Below are 17924 nucleotides of genomic sequence, written 5' to 3'. Positions count from 1 at the left end.
ATTTATAATCCTTTGGGTATATACCCAGTAGTGGGATGGCTGGGTCATATGGTACATCTAGTTCTAGATCTTTGAGGAATTGCCATACTGTTTTCCATAATGGTTGAACTAGTTTACAATCCCACCAACAGTGTAAAAGAGTTCCTATTTCTCCACATCCTCTCAGAAACAGACAAATCTTAAGAGAAAGAGTTTAATTCAATTCCTCAGTTACAAAATCATGGTGGTGGTGGTGATGATAGTGGTGAAGATGCCCTCTCTAAAACCAGGCATGGTGGCTCACGCCTGTAATCCCAGCACTTTGGGAGGCCGAGGCAGGCAGATCGCTTGAGCCCAGGAGTTTGAGACTAGCCTGGGCAACATGGTGAAACCCAGTCTCTACAAAAAGTACAAAAATTAGCCAGATGTGATGTCACACACCTGTAGTCCCAGCTACTCAGGAGGCTAGGCTGGGAGGATTGCTTGAGCTCAGGAAGTAGAGGCTGCAGTAAGCTGTGATCGTGCCACTGCACTCCAGCTTGGGTAACAGAGTGACAGAGTGAGACTCTGTCTCAAAAAAAAAAAAAAAAAAGCCCTATCTGTTTCTTTTTTAAAAATATTTTTTGTTGGCTCATGCCTGTAATCCCAGCACTTTGGGAGGCCGAGGCGGGTGGATCACGAGGTCAGGAGAGCGAGACCATCCTGGCTAACACGATGAAACCCCGTCTCTACTAAAAATAACAAAAAAAAAATTAGCCGGGCATGGTGGCGGGCGCCTGTAGCCCCAACAACTCAGGAGGCTGAGTCAGGAGAATGGCGTGAACCCGGGAGGCAGACCTTGCAGTGAGCCGAGATTGTGTCACTGCACTCCAGCCTGGGCGACTGAGTGAGACTCTGTCTCAAAAAAAAGAAAAAATAGTTTTTGTTTGTTTGTTTTGGAGACAGGGTCTTGCTCTATTGCCAGGCTGGAGTGCAGTGGCACGATCATAGCTTATCACAGCCTCCAACTCCTAGGCTCAAGCAATCCTCCCACCTTGGCCTTCTGAGGAGCTGGGACTACAGGTGTGCACCATCACACCTGGCTAATTAAAAACATTTTTTGTTTTAGAGATGAGATCTCACTATGTTGCCCAGGCTGGTCTGAAACTCCTGGCTTCAAGTAATCCTCCTGCCTCAGCCTCTCAAACGGCTGGTATGACCCGTGTGAACCACTGCCCACAGCTGAGATGCCCTCTCTATTTCTAAGCCCTCTGGTTTCTTTCTTTCTTTCTTTGAGATGGTGTCTTGCTCTGTCACCCAGGCTAGAGTGCAGTGGCGCGATCCTGGCTCTCTGAAACTTCCGTCTCCAGGGTTTAAGCGATTCTCCTGCCTCAGCCTCCCGAGTAGCTTGGATTATAGGTGCCCACCTCCACACCCGGCGAATTTTTGTGTTTTTAGTAGAGTCAGGGCTTCACCATGTTGGCCAGGCTGGTTTTGAACTCCTGACCTCAAGTGAGCTGCCTGCCTTGGCCTCCCAAAGTGCTGGGATTATACCCTCTGGTTTCTAAGGATGCATAAATTCCTTTTCCAGAGTTTCTGGCTCTATAAATGATGTCCGTTAGTACAAGCTTTTAGAGCTAATAGAACGAGTGTCTTCAAAGTTTTTTTTTTTTTTTAAGGGTAAAACCATGAAACCTTATAGTAATTCTGATATTTCATTAATTCATCAGGTAGTTATTGAGTTCCTGTGATGTGCTTAACCCTCAAGGAATCTGGTTCCTTTAGCTCTGAGTTAATTATGTATTTTGAACTTTAATTTCAATGTCTGAATCCCTCCCACTGGCTAGATTCTGCTACTCTACCCTCTACTGCTGCCCTTTTCATTGGTTTAATCCAGGATTTCTCAACCTCAGCACTGTGGACAGTTTGGACTAGATAGATAGGCCTTTGTTGTGGGGGACTGTGCTATACATTGTAAGATGTTCAGTATCATCCTTGTCCTCTACCTGCTGGATACGAATAGCAGCACACGCCCTCCAAGTTGTGACAACCAGAAATGTATCCAGACATTGACAGATGCCCCCACACTGCAAACCAACCGTTTAACATCTTATCCCCTTTCTGTTCTTTGTTTTTCTTCCCAAAGTCATGTCTCACAAGAGAACAGCGAGTACAGATCTTAAGCAACTGAACCAGGTCAACTTCACCCTTCCCAAGAAGGAAGGACTTTCCTTTCTTGGCGGCCTTCGGTCTAAGAATGATGTCCTTTCCCGCTCTAATGTCTGTATCAATGGGAACCATGTTTACCTGGAGCAGCCAGAAGGCAAGGGTGAGACCAAGGACAGCAGCCCATCCTCCTCCCCATCCCCCAGGGGCTTCAGAAAGAAGCATTTGTTCTCTTCTACGGAGAACCTGGCGGCTGGGTCTTGGAAGGAGCCTGCTGAAGGAGCTGGGCTGTCTTCTGACAGGGAGTTCTCCGAATCTTCCACCAAGGACTCCTTGAAGTCTATGACCCTGCCGTCCTACCGACCTGCCCCACTGGTCAGTGGGGACCTCAGGGAAAACATGGCCCCCGCAAACTCGGAGGCCACAAAAGAAGCCAAGGAGAGCAAGAAACCAGAGAGCAGGAGGTCGTCTTTGCTGTCTCTGATGACGGGGAAGAAGGACGTGACTAAGAGCAGTGAAGGTGAAAACCCTCTCACGGTCCTGGGGAGGGAGAAGGAAGGCATGCTGATGGGGGTTAAGCCCGGGGAGGATGCGTCGGGACCTGCTGAAGACTTTGTGAGAAGATCCGAGAAAGATACCGCAGCTGTTGTCTCCAGACAGGGCAGCTCCCTGAACCCCTTTGAAGATGTGCAGATCACAGAACCAGAAGCTGAGCCGGAGTCCAAGTCTGAACCGAAACCTCCAGTTTCCTCTCCGAGGGCTCCCCAGACCAGAGCTGTCAAGCCCCGGTGAGTTTTGGCTCTTCTCATGCAGGGCATTTCTACCTCGCCATTGGTGGTTTTCAGGCTTACGTTAGACCAGGTCTTGCTGGTTCCATGATGTCATAGTACCTGTACATGCCAAAGGTTTGCTGGTCGAAATTATTTTTTTAACGAGTCCCTACTGCCAGCCTGGCCTGCCCTGTACAAATTGCAGTGATGTTTCCTAGCCCAGAGCTACTGCCCCACAGGCATAGTCTGTCCTTTCTGTCAGCTTATCAGATCTCAGTGGAATGCAATGGTTTGTAGCAGATTCTGGGTGTTGCAAGTTGGGAATACTGGGTTTGGGTTGTAGTATATGCAGTACCCGTGTTTACAAAGTGCAGTACCTGTGTTTGCGAAGTTCTTATCTCACATTTCCCCTTGACCTAGATGTTATCCTGCCTCGTTGCATTTTGGCATTGGTTCCTGGTATGAGAGACCCTTGGTCTCTTAAGTGACAGTGACGGTCCTCTCTCAAGTGACAGTGACAGTTCTCTGTGTCCACTTTGCTCCTTGTTGTGAGAGCCAGTGTGAGACTTGGGGACTGGCCTTGGGGACTTCTGCTTTTCTGTGTGACTCACATTGACACTGACAATATTTCTGTGGTCTGGGGAGTGAGAGATTTATTTTTTTAGAGATTCTGCTTACTTTGACATGCACACATACACACATACACACTGTTCCTCTTAAACTTATCTGTACCTGTTGCTTTGTATTAACATCTTTAACCACTTTGAAACTTTTAGGTGCATTTTGTCCTGTAATAATCAAATGCTCGGGCCTTGTGTTAATTACCACAAGAAACCAGATCTTTACTGGGATCTGTTCATTTCTATTGCAAAAGACTTGTGTGTGACAGATCTGCTTGGTTGTAAAAGTGTCTGTTAAGTGTTAGTGTTCCTTTTGTTTTTTGAGACGGTCTTCCTCTGTCACCCAGGCTGGAGTACAGTGGCACGATCTTGGCTCACTGCAACCTCCACCTCCCAGGTTCAAGCAATTCTCCTGCCTCAGTCTCCTGAGAGTTGCTGGGACTACAGGTGCACACCACCACACCCGACTAATTTTTGTATTTTTCAGTAGAGATGAGGTTTCACCATGTTGGCTGGGCTGGTCTCGAACTCCTGACTTCAGGTGATCCGCCCGCCTCGGCCTCCCACAGTGCTGGGATTGCAGGCATGAGCCACTGCACCTGGCTAGTGTTCCTTTTTTAACTTCTTAAGGTACTGCCCCACATGTAAAGACGTTCTCCCCTGGTGAATGACTTGATTTTTGTGTATTTTCTTTGTCTCTCATGATGCATCTGCACTGACCTGCAGATTTTATTTTGTCCTTTTTGCAGACTGGAAGTGTCTCCGGAGGCGCAACCCACAGCCAGGCTTCCTTCCCCCGCTGACTCCCCTTCCTCTCTTCCTCCTCTCCCTTCTAGTTCTGGCCAGGCACCTGTCCCTTCTGAATTGGGACATGGTACAGACACACAGTCTTCTGAGAGTCCTTCTGTCTTCTCCTCTCTCTCATCTCCCATAGCAGCTCCCATTTCCACATCCACTCCAATTGAAAGCTGTCCTCTTACAGATAGGGGCCAGGCCAAGTCTGAAGAACCACCCTTGCTCCCTAAGGCAGAGTTGCAAACGGAGAGTTTAACTCCAGTTCCAAATTCTGGTTCTTCTGCCCTGGGATCACTTTTCAAACAGCCATCCATTCCAGCGAATACAGGGACAGAAAATTCTCTGATGGGCAGGACCTGTGAGACAGGCACAGAGAAGTACACCAGCAGCCTTGAGTTGGAGGAATCTCTCCCGGAGCAGCCTGAAACGGGGCGACAAGAGGAAGAACTTCCAAGATTCCCCCGCAAAAAACAAGACTACAGCCCATCATCTGGAGAGGTCCAGGAGGTACCGTCTGCCCTTTCACTCAGCAGTGATGGAGCTGCGAGCCCCATTGGGGAGCTTGTGGCAGGAGGAGACAGAGACTTGGAGAGTCAGGCTGGGTCTCTTGTGGGGAGCAAAGCTAGGGATGCAGTTGAAGAAGCGGCACCCCCTCTTCCCATGGGAGAATCGGTCCCTTCCATTGATTCCACGATGCAGAAGCTGGAAGAGATGGGTCTGAACCTCCGTGAGGGCCAGAAGAAAACCAAGAAGCGTGTGTCATTTTCTGAGCAGCTCTTCACAGAAGAGGTGGTAGAGAGGGCCGTCCCGCTGGTGGAAGGACACAGCAGTTGTACCCAGGAGCTGACCCCTGCATGGGCTGTTGCTGGAAATGTGTCTGATGGAGAGCCTCCTGGGTCTTCCCACACAGAGGACTCAGAGAGGGAATCAGTGACCACACCTGGGCCAGCGACGTGCAGTGTGCCAGCCTCCCCGGCGGGTCACCTCCGCCTCCCCTCCCAGGAGGAGAGTTTCTCCGAAGCCCCCATGAGTGAAGCAAGCTCAGCGAAAGACACTCCACTCTTTAGGATGGAGGGAGAGGATGCCCTTGTGACTCAGTATCAGAGCAAAGCCAGTGACCATGAAGGTTTATTGTCTGACCCCTTGAGTGACCTTCAGTTGGCCTCAGATTTTAAATCTCCAATCATGGCTGATCTGAACTTAAGCCTTCCTTCCATTCCTGAAGTCGCGTCGGATGATGAAAGAATAGATCAGGTTGAAGATGACAGAGATCAGGTTGAAGTTGATGGAGGGACAGCAAAGTCGTCAACTCTGGACATAGGAGCTTCGTCCTTGAGCTTGGTAGTCCCCTGTCCTGAGACGGGAAAGGGGCCCAGTGGCAAGGCAGATAGGTTGGCACTGGGGGAGGGCCTGCGTGATTTCAGCCTGCAGGCACCCAAAGCATCTGTGACAGCTCCTTCAGAGCAGACCACAGAGTTCGGAATTCACAAATCACATCTTGGCAAGAGCTCAAGCTTGGATGAACAGCTGCCAGGCCCCAGTGGTGGTGAGGAAGAAAAACCGATGGGAAATGGGAGTCCAAGCCCGCCTCCTGGCACGTCCCTGGACAATCCTGTACCCAGCCCCTCCCCTTCTGAGCTCTTTCCTGCCACATACTCTTTCCCCAGCTCTGCACATTCTGACACTCACCACACCAGCACAGCAGAATCTCAAAAAAAAGCCACAGCAGAGGGCTCCGCTGGTAGAGTTGAAAATTTTGGCAAGAGGAAGCCACTCCTCCAGGCCTGGGTCTCACCCTCGGAGACACATCCAGTCTCAGCTCAGCCAGGCGCTGGAACTGGGTCAGCCAAGCACAGGTGAGAGATGGGGGAGACTGTCTATGTAAATGTCAGCAATGTCCCCCTTTGCTTCCTACCTGCAGAGGTTACGGCTTTCTAACCACACAGACGTCTGACAGGATAACCCGCCTGTCACTGTCCTGCTGGTAGGGCTGCCCCTTGTGGTGGTAATACCTCAAGACGCTGCTGCGTTTATAGCAAGAACATAATAGTAGTCTGTAAATGTAGCTTAGGAATTATTCTGCACAGTCAGATTTGGAGCGCTCACATTGCAGAAACGCAATGCCACCAGTATCTTAACAGTCTCAGAACTAACTGGCATTGAGCGGTGGTAGCATCTAGCAGTGTCAAAAACTTCTTCAAGCACTGCCCAACGTGAAGCTTGTATGTTTGTTTTGAACTCTCTTTACTGTGGAGGGACAGAAGCCTCTGCAAAGTTTTACAGTGAACGCCTAGGCTCTAGTTGACTTCAAAAAATAAGAGACTGCCTTTAATGTTCTGATGTTCATAACAAGACCAAGGGTCCCATGAAGATATCAGGACATCTGGGCAAGGACGTGCTTTGCTGGCTTGCATGTGGCGGCCCAGTCCTGACTACTTTTGTTTCCACAGGAACTGAGACATTGGAGTGTGTTGGCCCGGAGATGAGGGCAGCATGTGATCCACCTGCCCCTTGTCTAGCTTACTGGCTGCCATCTTTGTGGTGGGCAGTTGCTCAGTTTTGCCATGTCAGGAGGGTCTAAAGATCCTTTTTCCCTTCTCTTTAGACTTCATCCTGTGAAGCCAATGAATGCAACGACCACCAAGGTTGCTAACTCCAGCTTGGGAACTGCCACCATCATCAGTGAGAACTTGAACAACGAGGCCATGATGAAGGTATGTCTTCTGGGTAGCTGGTGCATTCGTTAGGGATTGACAGAGCACCTGTTTCCATAGTCACCATCGTATACCTCACCCTGGGCAGCTGGCGGTGCCAGGAACCACTTAGTCATACATCTGGAGTCTTTGAGTAAACTTTGGAAGCCCCCAGACATTCCACTGGATAATTACTTTATTCCCTTATACTTGTTTACTTGTTTAGTTATTGTTAAATTTTTTTTTGTCTCAAGCAACATGATTGACGCTGGTCCTTCTTTTTTAAAAAAATTATTTAAACATTTTCCTTCTTAATAGAGGTGGGGTCTTCCTATGTTGCCTAGGCTGGTCTTGAAATCCTAGGCTCAAGTGATCCTCCCACCTTGGCCTCCCAAAGTGCTGGGGTTACAGGCATGAGCCACCACACCCAGCCTGGCACTTCTTTTTAATGAGAAGAAAATGTCACCCACAATCTGGCCCATTCAGGTCAGGTATTTTCTTTTTCCTTCTTGTTTCCTTTCCTTTGGCAAGAATGTAAAATTCTGATAATTGCAATCATTGCATAGATATACTTTTCTGGTAACTTTATTTTGAAATAATTTCAAATGTTAAAACAAAGTTGCAAGAACAGTACAAAGAGCTCCTGTAAACCCTTCCTCCCAGTTTGTTAGTGGTTAACATTTGACCACATTTGCCGATCAGTCTCATCCTCTCTGCTTCCTCTGCCCAACCTTCTCTCTTTCTGAATATACACACGCAGATGTATGCATAATTTTATTTTTTTAATCATTTGGAAGTAAGTTGTGTACCTCATGTTCCTTTTAACCCTAAATACTTAACTGTGTAATTCCTAACAGTAAGGACATTTATCAAAATCAGGGAACTTTTTTTTTTTTTTTGAGATGGAATCTCATTCTGTCACCCAAGCTGGAGTGCAGTGGTGTAATCTTGGCTCACTGCAACCTCCCCATCCTGGGTTTGAGCAATTCTCTTGCCTCAGCCTCCTGAGTAGCTGGGACTATAGGTATGCGCCACCATGCCCAGCTAATTTTTGTATTTTTAGTAGAGACAGGGTTTTGCTATATTGGCCACGCTGACCTCGAACTCCAGACCTCAGGTGATCCGCCTGCGTTGGCCCCCCAAAGTGCTGCGATTACAGGGATGAGCCCCTGCGCCCGGCCTATCTCATGCTCCTTTTACCCCTAAATATTCCTAACAGTAAGGAGATTCATCAAAATCAGGAAATTTTTTTTTGATACAGGATCTCACTCTGTTGCCCAAGCTGGAATGGAGTGGCATGATCACGGCTCATCATAGCCTCGACCACCTGGGCCCAATCAATCCTCCTACCTCAGCCTTCCAAGTAGCTGGGACTACAGGCGAGCGCCACCACGCCCGGCTAATTTGTTTTTTTTTTTTTGAGACGGAGTCTCGCTTTGTCACCCAGGCTGGAGTGCAGTGGCCCACGGTCTCTGCTCACTGCAAGCTCCGCCTCCCGGGTTCACGCCACTCTCCTGCTTCAACTTCCCAAGCAGCTGGGACTACAGGTGCCTGCTACCATGCCCAGCTAATTTTTTGTATTTTTTTTAGTAGAGACTGGGTTTCACCATGTTAGCCAGGATGGTCTTGATCTCCTGACCTTGTGATCTGCCCGCCTCGGCCTCCCAAAGTGCTGGGATTACAAGCGTGAGCCACCACGCCTGGCCTAATTTATGTGTGTTTTGTAGAGATGGGGTTTCACCATGTTGCTCAGGCTGGTCTTGAACTCCTGGGTTCAAGTGATCCACCTGCTTCGGGCTCCCAAAGTGCTGGGATACAGGTGTGAGGCACAATGCCCAGCCTGTTTTCTGTTTTTCAGTATGAATTAACACTATAGTCAATAATTTTCTATATGGAACTTTTTCTCCTCTTTTAGATGATTTCCTTAAGCTAAATTTCCAGGAAGTATCTTGCTCATTTGGAGGGTCTCTTCTCTTTGAAAAGTATGGGCTCATATTAAAAAACAACTCTCCACAAAACAAAACCAGCCTCCCAGATGAACTCTGCTTGGGAGTGTCTTCATCCTGCCCTTTCTGGTTCTAGAATCTGAAGGATTTAGAATACTGTCTTGCTGCAAATCCCTGGTCTTCAACTCATTATCTGGACTAGAAGAGAATGATTTACTGAGGGATTGGTGACCTTTAGTGGGCAGGATATGTTGTATTTCAAATATGTAGAGAGGGACTTCCCAACTGACACTGGGAACTGCAGTCTATAGAAATACACTTTATTTTTATTTTAGTTCAGAGCAGCTAAAATTTCATTCCATCATAGATTTTACAGTCCCAGGGACTCTGGATATTGAATAGTTTTCTTTTTTGTTTTTTTTATTTTTTTTGAGACGGAGTTTTGCTCTTGTCACCTAGGATGGAGTGCAGTGGTGCCATCTTGGCTCACCACAACCTCCATCTCCCGGGTTCAAACAATTCTCCTACCTCAGCCTCCAGAGTAGCTGGGATTATAAGTGCCTGCCACCATGCTTAGCTAATTTTTGTATTTTTAGTAGAGATGGGGTTTTGCCATGTTAGCCAGGCTGGTCTCGAACTCCTGACCTCAGGTGATCCACCAGCCTTGGCTTCCAAAAGTGCCAGGATTACAGGCATGAGCCATCATGCCTAGCTTTGTTTTATTTTTTAATGGAGATGGGGTCTTGCTCTGTTGCCTAGGCTGGCAGGTAATGGCTATTCACACATGCAATCATAGCTTATCGCAGCCCCGAACTCCTGGGCTCAAGTGATCCTCCTACCTCAGCCTCCCAAGTAGCCAGGACTACAGATGCGCCACCATGCTTGGCTGAAAGTGTTTTTCAAGTGCTGGGTACTTGTTATTCCCTCTGGCTTCATTGCACGTCTACCAGTAAGAGCTGGGATAAAGGTTCATAGGAAGCTGGAGGTCCAAGTTTTTGGTAAAAGAAGCCAAGCAATCATAACTGATGATTGCTGAAAACAAGTTAGCATCTTCTTGCTGTCTTGCCCCACTTTTTTTTCTCCTTCCTTCCTTCCTTCCTTCCTTCCTTCCTTCCTTCCTTCCTTCCTTCCTTCCTTTTCTTCCCTCCCTCCCTCCCTCCCTTCCTTCCTTTTTTTTTTTTTTTTTTGATGGATTTTCGTTCTGGTTGACCAGGCTGGAGTGCAATGGTGTGATCTCAGCTCACTGCAACCTCCACCTCCCAGGTTCAAGCAATTCTTAAACCTCAGCCTCCCAAGTAGCTGGGATTACAGACATGCACCACCACACCCAGCTAATTTTTTTTGTATTTTTGGTAGAGACGGGGTTCTACCATGTCGGTCAGGCTGGTCTCGAACTCCTGACCTCAGGTGATCCACCCGCCTTGGCCTCCCAAAGTGTTGAGAGTACAGGTGTGAGCCACTGTGCCCGGCCCCTACTCTTTCTTTGTAGAACACATTGACGGGGCAGGTGGTAAGCATTGATCTCAAAATTTTCAGCCACAGCCAGAACTGTGTACCTAATACATTTCAGCCCTAGCCTAAAAATGTACAGTATGTCAACCAGCTTGCCTGGCTTCTGTGTGGTTGTTGCAGATAGAAGAGGCAGCACTTGTCTTCCTGGAGTTAATGATACTTATCAGGAAATGGGATAAAAGGACAGCAATGAAAACTAGAGTCATTCAGCAGCTTCCCATCCATCTTCCTTTACTGTGGAATGCAGTGTGGCTCCAAAGAGAAACAAACACCTTGTTTCTGGGAAGTTAGCAAGACCTTTGGCTACCATGTTATTTCCTCTTCAAAGCTCATTTAATTCAATGGCTTATCTCCTGGCCCTAAGAGAATAACTTAGCTCAAAACAAAGGCAACTGCTGCTTATTTTGCTCATGATTTATAAGCCTGACTGCCGCCCTGCTGCCTGCCTGCAACACATCTCTTGGTTCTGGACCATGCCTAGTAAACATTCTGGGTAAATATGGGACATTTCCTGGAGACTCTGCTATTGGCCTGCCGCATGATAGATGTTGTGTGTTAAGGCATAAGACAGTATTTATAAAGATACCTACTCTTTGGAATGTTGCAAAGTAAGAGAGGTTTAAGGGAAAGAAATTGCATAGCTAAAGTTATGAAAAGCTAGCTGGATCATTACTACAGTGATTTTTTTTTCTTTTCTTGGTTGTTGTTTTAGGGCCTCCATCCTTTATAGATGATTTATAACTGGCAGTGTCTTATTTACCCAGGTGGCTTTAACATTTCCGTTTTAAAATAAAGCCAACTAGATCCAAAAATCATCTGTGATATGGAAAAAGGTGGATGCACATTTGAGTGTATGTCATTATCACAACTACGTAAAAGGAAAAGTCCAGGGTAAGAATCCTGGTGAGAAATACATGACAATGGGCACCATTCTTTCTTGCATTTGTGGGTATTTTCTCTGTGCTTTTTCTTCAAGGCCATTACTCACTTTTTATGATGCTGGATTATTTTATGATTTTTTTTTTTTTTTTTGAGGCAGGATCTCGCACTGTTGCCCATACTCAAGTGCAGTGCACGATCTTGGCTCACCGCAACCTCCGCCTCCCGGGTACAAGCGATTCTTCTGCCTAAGCCTCCCGAGTAGCTGGGACTACAGGTGCCCGCCACCATGCCTGGATAATTTTTTGTATTTTTAGTAGAGACGAGGTTTCACCATGTTGGCCAGGTTGTTCTCGAACTCCTGACCTCGTGATCCACCTGCTTCAGCCTCCCAAAGTGCTAGGATTACAGATATAAGCCACTATGCCTGGCCCTGTTTTATAACTTTTTAATATCGCAAAACTAAGCTCTTCTAATGATTTTAAAGTCCTTTATATCCTTTTTCCCTTTGAATTACATAATCCAAATTAAATAGCTGTTTGATGGTTCGTATGAAGTACCTTAAGTGTGTACACATTTTCAATTCTAGGCATTTATCTTAAGGAAGTACTTAGAGATGTAGCCAAAGATTTATGTTCATGCATTTTGATTAAAATGTTATATATAATTGTACAAATTGAAAACAACATAAATACCCAGCAATAGAGGAATAGTTAAAATATAATGGGATTTTAAGCATCCACTAGAAAAGCAAGTTTTGCTAAAATGTTTTGATGGAAAAAATGCTTACTAAATAGTACAAAGCTGTAAAACTATTACTTTGTATGAGGCTGACATTATAAAACGTATCATCAAGAAGCCCAGGAAGGCCAGGCTCAGTGGTTCATGCCTGTAATCCCAGCACTTTGGGTGACTGAGGCGGGAGGATCACTTGAGGTCAGGAGTTCAAGACCAGCCTGGTCAACATGGTAGAACCCTATCTCTACTAAAAATACAAAAATTAGCTGGGTGTGGTGGCAGGTGCCTGTAATCCCAGCTACTCGGGAGGCTGAGGCAGGAGAATCACTTGAACCTAGGAGGCAGAGGTTGCAGTGAGCTGAGATCGTGTCACTGCACTCCAGCCTGGGTGTCACAGTGAGACTGTCTCAAAAAAAGAAAAAAAAAGAATCCCAGGAAAAATAAAGAGACCCAAATGTTAGGTGTTGGAATTAATTATATGACACCCTACAGGTGTCAGCCTCTGTATCCCTCTCTCTTTCAAATTCCATGCAGAATATGTTATGTATTGCAACTTTAAAAAATAAATAAATAAATAAATAAATAAGATCCTTATATGATAGAAATATAATCTAAAATCCCTTGAGGACATACTCTTTGCCATGATTTACAAAGGTGACTCTTTTTTTCTTGATATAAAATGTAAGGCTGAGTGTGGAGGCTCATGCCTGTAATCGCAGCACTTTGGGAGGCCATAGTGGGAGGATCACTTGAGCTTGGGTTTGAGACCAGCCCAGGCAACATAGCGAGACCCCGTCTCTATGGGGGCAAAAAAAAAAAAGGGGGGGGGGCATTAAGTACATTCACATTGTTGTACAACCAATCTCTAGGACTTTTTTCCAGACATGCAACTTTTCAATGAAATATTGTTTTGGAAGTCACATCTACAGTGACTGAGGTCCAGAGAAGGTGCGCTATGAATGCGTGCCTTCATAGTTTTCAAAAACAAAGATTAGGGGAGAAGCAGGTTTTGGAAAAGCAGTCCAGTGTCTCGCCTCTGAATGTGCAGCCTGTATGGGGTTGAACTCACTCTGTCTACGGAAACATTGCTGTTGTGTTCTAAGTTAGTACCGCCATCATCGTGCTTTTGTTCCTGGCCAGGATGGGAGGACTGGGATCCCTCCTTTGACTTCTGGCTCGTGTCCAGGCAGTTTGCGTCACCGGACTGAACTGGGGCTTCTATCATGTCACTGAGGAGCAAGTGTTGATTCTTCTTGGAGAAGGTAGTCTCTTGGCCTTCCTGGTAGACAGTGAGACCGTTAGACCCTCAGGGCAATAAAGCTATTCCTGCCTCAGAACTCTGCCGGCAAATCATCTGGATTCTTTAAACATGTAAATCTCAGGCTACAGATTTCAGGAAAAGTCACTTTTTTTTTCCTTACTGGGGACTTGCACAGCGTGTGACTTTTCATGTAAGCTTTATCTTGCGTGTCCTCCTGGTTCAGGCTGCTTGGGCTGGCAGGGGCCTCAGATCACAAATGCTGATAAAGCACAGTGACTCCACAGGGTGTGTGCTCTCCTCGGGAGCAGAACACTCAGCTCTGGGACAGGCCGCTGTGGACCCAAGGGCATGCCTAGATGGCCACGGGTGAGGACAGGGCATGATGGCACCTGGCTCTGACTCCGCATATTTCTCAAGTATGCAGTGATGTGAACTGGAGTCCCTGGGTGTCCTCTGCATCCACCTGCTCACCGAGTCCTTCTAAGCACAGCTTTGGCAGGAGCAGACAGTTGGGCTGGACCTCGACCTGCTGCCCTGGAAGGAGAGCTCTTGCCGCCTGCACCTGCTGTCACAGCTATGTCTTCCTGGGCCCCCTCTGGCTTGGGAGTCGTCTCCAGCTCTGCACTGGTGTTTGGTCGTGTGAGCTCCTAGTGTTCCCAGAGGAGTGAGCACTCATTTGGAGAACGGAGTCCTCTCATGATGGCATTGCTTAAAATCCAAACCCAGAGTCAAGTCCAGAGGTCCTCGACCTGTGAGCCAAGTATGGTTTTTACATTTTTGAAAGGTCATACAACAAAATAAAACAAAACAAACAAATAAAAAAAAAACAAGGAAGAATATATTAACAAAGGCCATCTGTGGCCTGCAAAGACTCAAATATGTGCTATCTGGCCCTTTCCAGAAAACTTCATCAGTCAACAACCTGTTTTCACCATAAACTGAAAATGGATTCCCTGGCTGGGCATGGTGGCTCATCCCTGTAATCTCAGCACTTTGGGAGGCTGAGGCGGGCAGATCACCTGGGGTCAGGAGTTCAAGACCAGCCTGGCCAACATGGTGAAACCTTGTGCCTGCTAAAAAAAACCCACAAAATTTAGCCAGGCATGGTGGCACATGCCTATAGTCCTAGCTACTCTGGAGGCTGAGATGGGAGAATCACTTGAACCCAGGAAGCGGAGGTTTCAGTGAGCCGAGATCATGCCATTGCACTGTAGGCTGGGTGACAGGGTGAGACTCAGTCTCAAAAAAAAAAAAAGAAAGAAAATGGATTCCCAAGAAACCCAGATCACTAGTCACTTTTTCCTTGTTTGTACTTCTTTTAGGTTTTAGATTTCTGTGCTGATTTTGTAACTCCTTTTTCCCAACTTTCTCCCCCTCTCCAAAGAAATACAGCCCCTCGGACCCTGCATTTGCGTACGCACAGCTGACCCATGATGAGCTCATCCAGCTGGTCCTCAAACAGAAGGAAACGATAAGCAAGAAGGAGTTCCAGGTCCGCGAGCTGGAAGACTACATTGACAACCTGCTTGTCAGAGTTATGGAAGAAACCCCCAATATCCTCCGCGTCCCGAGTCAGGTTGGCAAAAAAGCAGGAAAGATGTAAATCAGCAGAAAAAAAACACCGAGACATTTTTGTGACTTCACTTTCACCTGCTCTAGGGGTCAAGGACTCGCCCTGCCTGATAACCACCAGCAGGCTCCGAATCACTGTCTCCCTCACATGTTATCTGGCAAGAGTGAATTCTACCAATGGAAGCCAGGTTAATGATTACAATGAATCTTTTACCATACATTCCCAGGGCTTTATTTTTAAATGCCACTGTGCCTTTAACTAGGTTGTAAATATTTTATGCCCACGAGAGACGTGGTCATAAGATCTGATCCTGAGCCAGAGATTCAGATGGCACAGGAGATATTCATGTATTTTAACACTGGGGTTTTCTTTCTTTCATACTGAGATTTTTTTCAATATGTATCCTCCAGCTCTTAAAGCTTACCTGAGAAAGCTTTAAATGAAAAAAGGACCATGCCATTGGTGCTGTGTTACATACACATACTTTCTTGGCTTTTGAGTAGCTCAGGTGTGGCTTTTGGCTGCAGATGTTAAATTTTGTACAATGTAAACCTACCCAGCTTCTCAAACTTGGGTCTTGTTTTTTGATGGGAGCAGGGGTGTTTAGAGTAAGCCTCTGAGTGTGCCTTTCGGATTTCGAACAAGCGGCCTTTTTTAAACATCAACTTCTACTACTCTCTAGCCTTAAAATATGTTCTGCTTAGATCCAGGGCCCTTTTACTGGAGACTGGAAAAGTAGAATTCAGGAATTAAAAGAATTACTCTTTATTCAATTCGAGGAACTTGGTTAAAGCCCCTCTTCTTATGAACAGCCAGGTTCCTGCTGGCTAGACCAGCCTGTTCAGCGCTTTGCTTGGGTGGTCCACACACTCGCTAATACAGTTCTGGCAGGTGTGGAATGATGTCAATAGGATTGTTTGGCCTTTTCCCCCTGTGCCTTTGCTCAGTGCCCTGGTTTCCTCAGCAACACTCCTTGTGAGGGACAGAGACAGGGTCCACCAACTCCCCAAGATGAAGAAGCCCCTTCAGGCCAGGCGCAGTGGCTCATGCCTGTAATCCCAGCACCTTGCAAGGCCGAGGAGGGTGGATCACTTGAGGTGAGGAGTTCGAGGCCAACCTAACCAACATGGCAAAACCCCGTCTCTACTAAAAGTACAAAAATTAGCTTGGCGTGGTGGTGCGTGCCTGTAATCCCAGCTACTTGGGAGGCTGAGGCAGAAGAATCACTTGAACTTGGGAGATGGAGGCTGCAGTGAGCCAAGATCATGCCACTGCACTCCAGCCTGGGCAAGAGGTTTTTTAAGACTCTTAAAGAGCCTGGCCACTTTTTTTAAGATTCCGACTTAAAAAAAATAAAAATAAAAATAAAAAGAAAGAAAGAAGCTCCTTCACTGTGCAGGGGACAGGAGACCACGGATTGGACCACAAAGGGATTGAACCGCATCTGCATGTCTGTCCTTTGAACACTTTCTCTCCCTGCCCAAAAGGAAACCCAAATTATTTCTGGGATACTGGGGAAATTGTAGTGAAGGGCTTAATGTAGTTAATAAAAGTGAAAAGTCAGTAGAAAACAGAAATGCCAGGCCGGGTGCGGTGGCTCAAGCCTGAAATCCCAGCACTTTGGGAGGCCGAGACGGGTGGATCACGAGGTCAGGAGTGAAACGGCTAACACGGCTAACACGGTGAAACCCCGTCTCTACTAAAAAATACTAAAAAACTAGCCGGGCGAGGTGGCGGGTGCCTGTAGTCCCAGCTACTCCGGAGGCTGAGGCAGGAGAATGGCCTAAACCCGGGAGGTGGAGCTTGCAGTGAGCTGAGATCGGGCCACTGCACTCCAGCCCGGGCGACAGAGCGAGACTCCGTCTCAAAAAAAAAAAAAAAAAAAATAACAGAAGAAAACAGAAGTGCCTCAGCCTTCAAATGGTTGCTTTTTTTTTTTCCATTTTCCCTCATGAGTAGACTCACCAGTATTTTACCCCCTTGTTATAAAATTGTGCAGATCAAGAAGATAATACTTATTTTTGAATTTGTATTTTTAAAACTAGATTTATAGATTTTTTTTTAAACTAGGACACTTGCTTCTTTCTTAGCTAAAAGCACCAGTTCAGATTTTTCAGGTAATTTTGTTGTTACTCACTTAAGACTGGAATTAGTATGTTTCTGGTATTGCTCATTTTTTCTCCTGGCTATGGTAGAATCTCATCTAACCTTGACATCTCTCCTAGGGGAAGAATATCACAGGCCAATAGCGTGGGCAGGGGTGGAGATGGTAGCAGTTATTAAATCGGGAATCACTTTTATGTATGTCCTTGTTACAGTGAGGTTAAAAGGCAAAATCATTGGCAGTGCAATCCCTTTCCAGGATTTTGTTTGCTGTGGCATTGGTTGTATCAGAGCACTTTAATCTGAAGGATGATACTGTAACTTTATTTATCTAATTAGCTTTTAATTATCTACAGCTATTTTATTTCTCTCCTACAGTACTGGGATCACTGTAACACTGTAAACTTCTCAGATGACTTGTATTTTTGTAGTGCTATGAAATTTATTTACATACTTATAAAGAAAACTCTATATTCACTTGAACTCTGAAAATGTACATGTATGGCTGGACGCAGTGGCTCATGCCTGTAATCCCAGCAGTTTGGGAGGCCGAGGCAGGTGAATCACTTGAGGTCAGGAGTTCGAGACCAGCCTGGTCAACATGGCAAAACCCCATCTCTACTAAAAATATAGAAATTAGCTGGGTGTGGTGGCAGCCACCTGTAATCTCAGCTACTTGGGAGGCTGAGGCACAAGAATCGCTTGAGCGAGGGAGGCGGAGGTTGCAGTGAGCTGAGATCACACCATTGCGCTCCAGCCTGGGCAACAGGTGAGACTCTGTCTCAAAAAAAAAAAAAAAGAAAAGAAAGGAAGTATACATGTATATATTTGTCCTACATTATGTTTTTTACTTGATATAAATGTATTTTTACTGTGATAGCCCAAATGCACTGGGGGGCAGTTGTGCTCT

General features: G+C 46.3%; 1 protein-coding gene across 3 annotated transcripts in view; it reads left to right on the top strand.

Moving 5' to 3' along the window:
• The window catches only part of RAB11FIP1 (RAB11 family interacting protein 1), a 39755-nt gene extending 23462 nt beyond the window's left edge, over positions 1-16293 (top strand). Inside the window, exons 3-6 of one of the 3 annotated variants that reach the window (XM_023214561.2) lie at positions 2105-2912; positions 4264-6165; positions 6915-7023; positions 14723-16293. In XM_023214561.2, coding sequence (XP_023070329.2) covers positions 2105-2912; positions 4264-6165; positions 6915-7023; positions 14723-14941 — 3038 coding nt within the window. In that variant the 3' untranslated portion in view covers positions 14942-16293. Of the gene's footprint in view, positions 1-2104; positions 2913-4263; positions 6170-6914; positions 7024-14722 lie in introns of those variants that run through there. The other 2 variants (XM_023214563.3, XM_023214562.2) reach the window with 2 other exon arrangements.
• Positions 16294-17924: the final 1631 nt, after the last annotated feature.

Source organism: Piliocolobus tephrosceles, chromosome 7 (genome assembly GCF_002776525.5).
Source record: "Piliocolobus tephrosceles isolate RC106 chromosome 7, ASM277652v3, whole genome shotgun sequence".
In the NCBI taxonomy this organism is placed as follows: domain Eukaryota; kingdom Metazoa; phylum Chordata; class Mammalia; order Primates; family Cercopithecidae; genus Piliocolobus; species Piliocolobus tephrosceles.
This window is presented reverse-complemented; position numbering and strand designations above follow the sequence as displayed.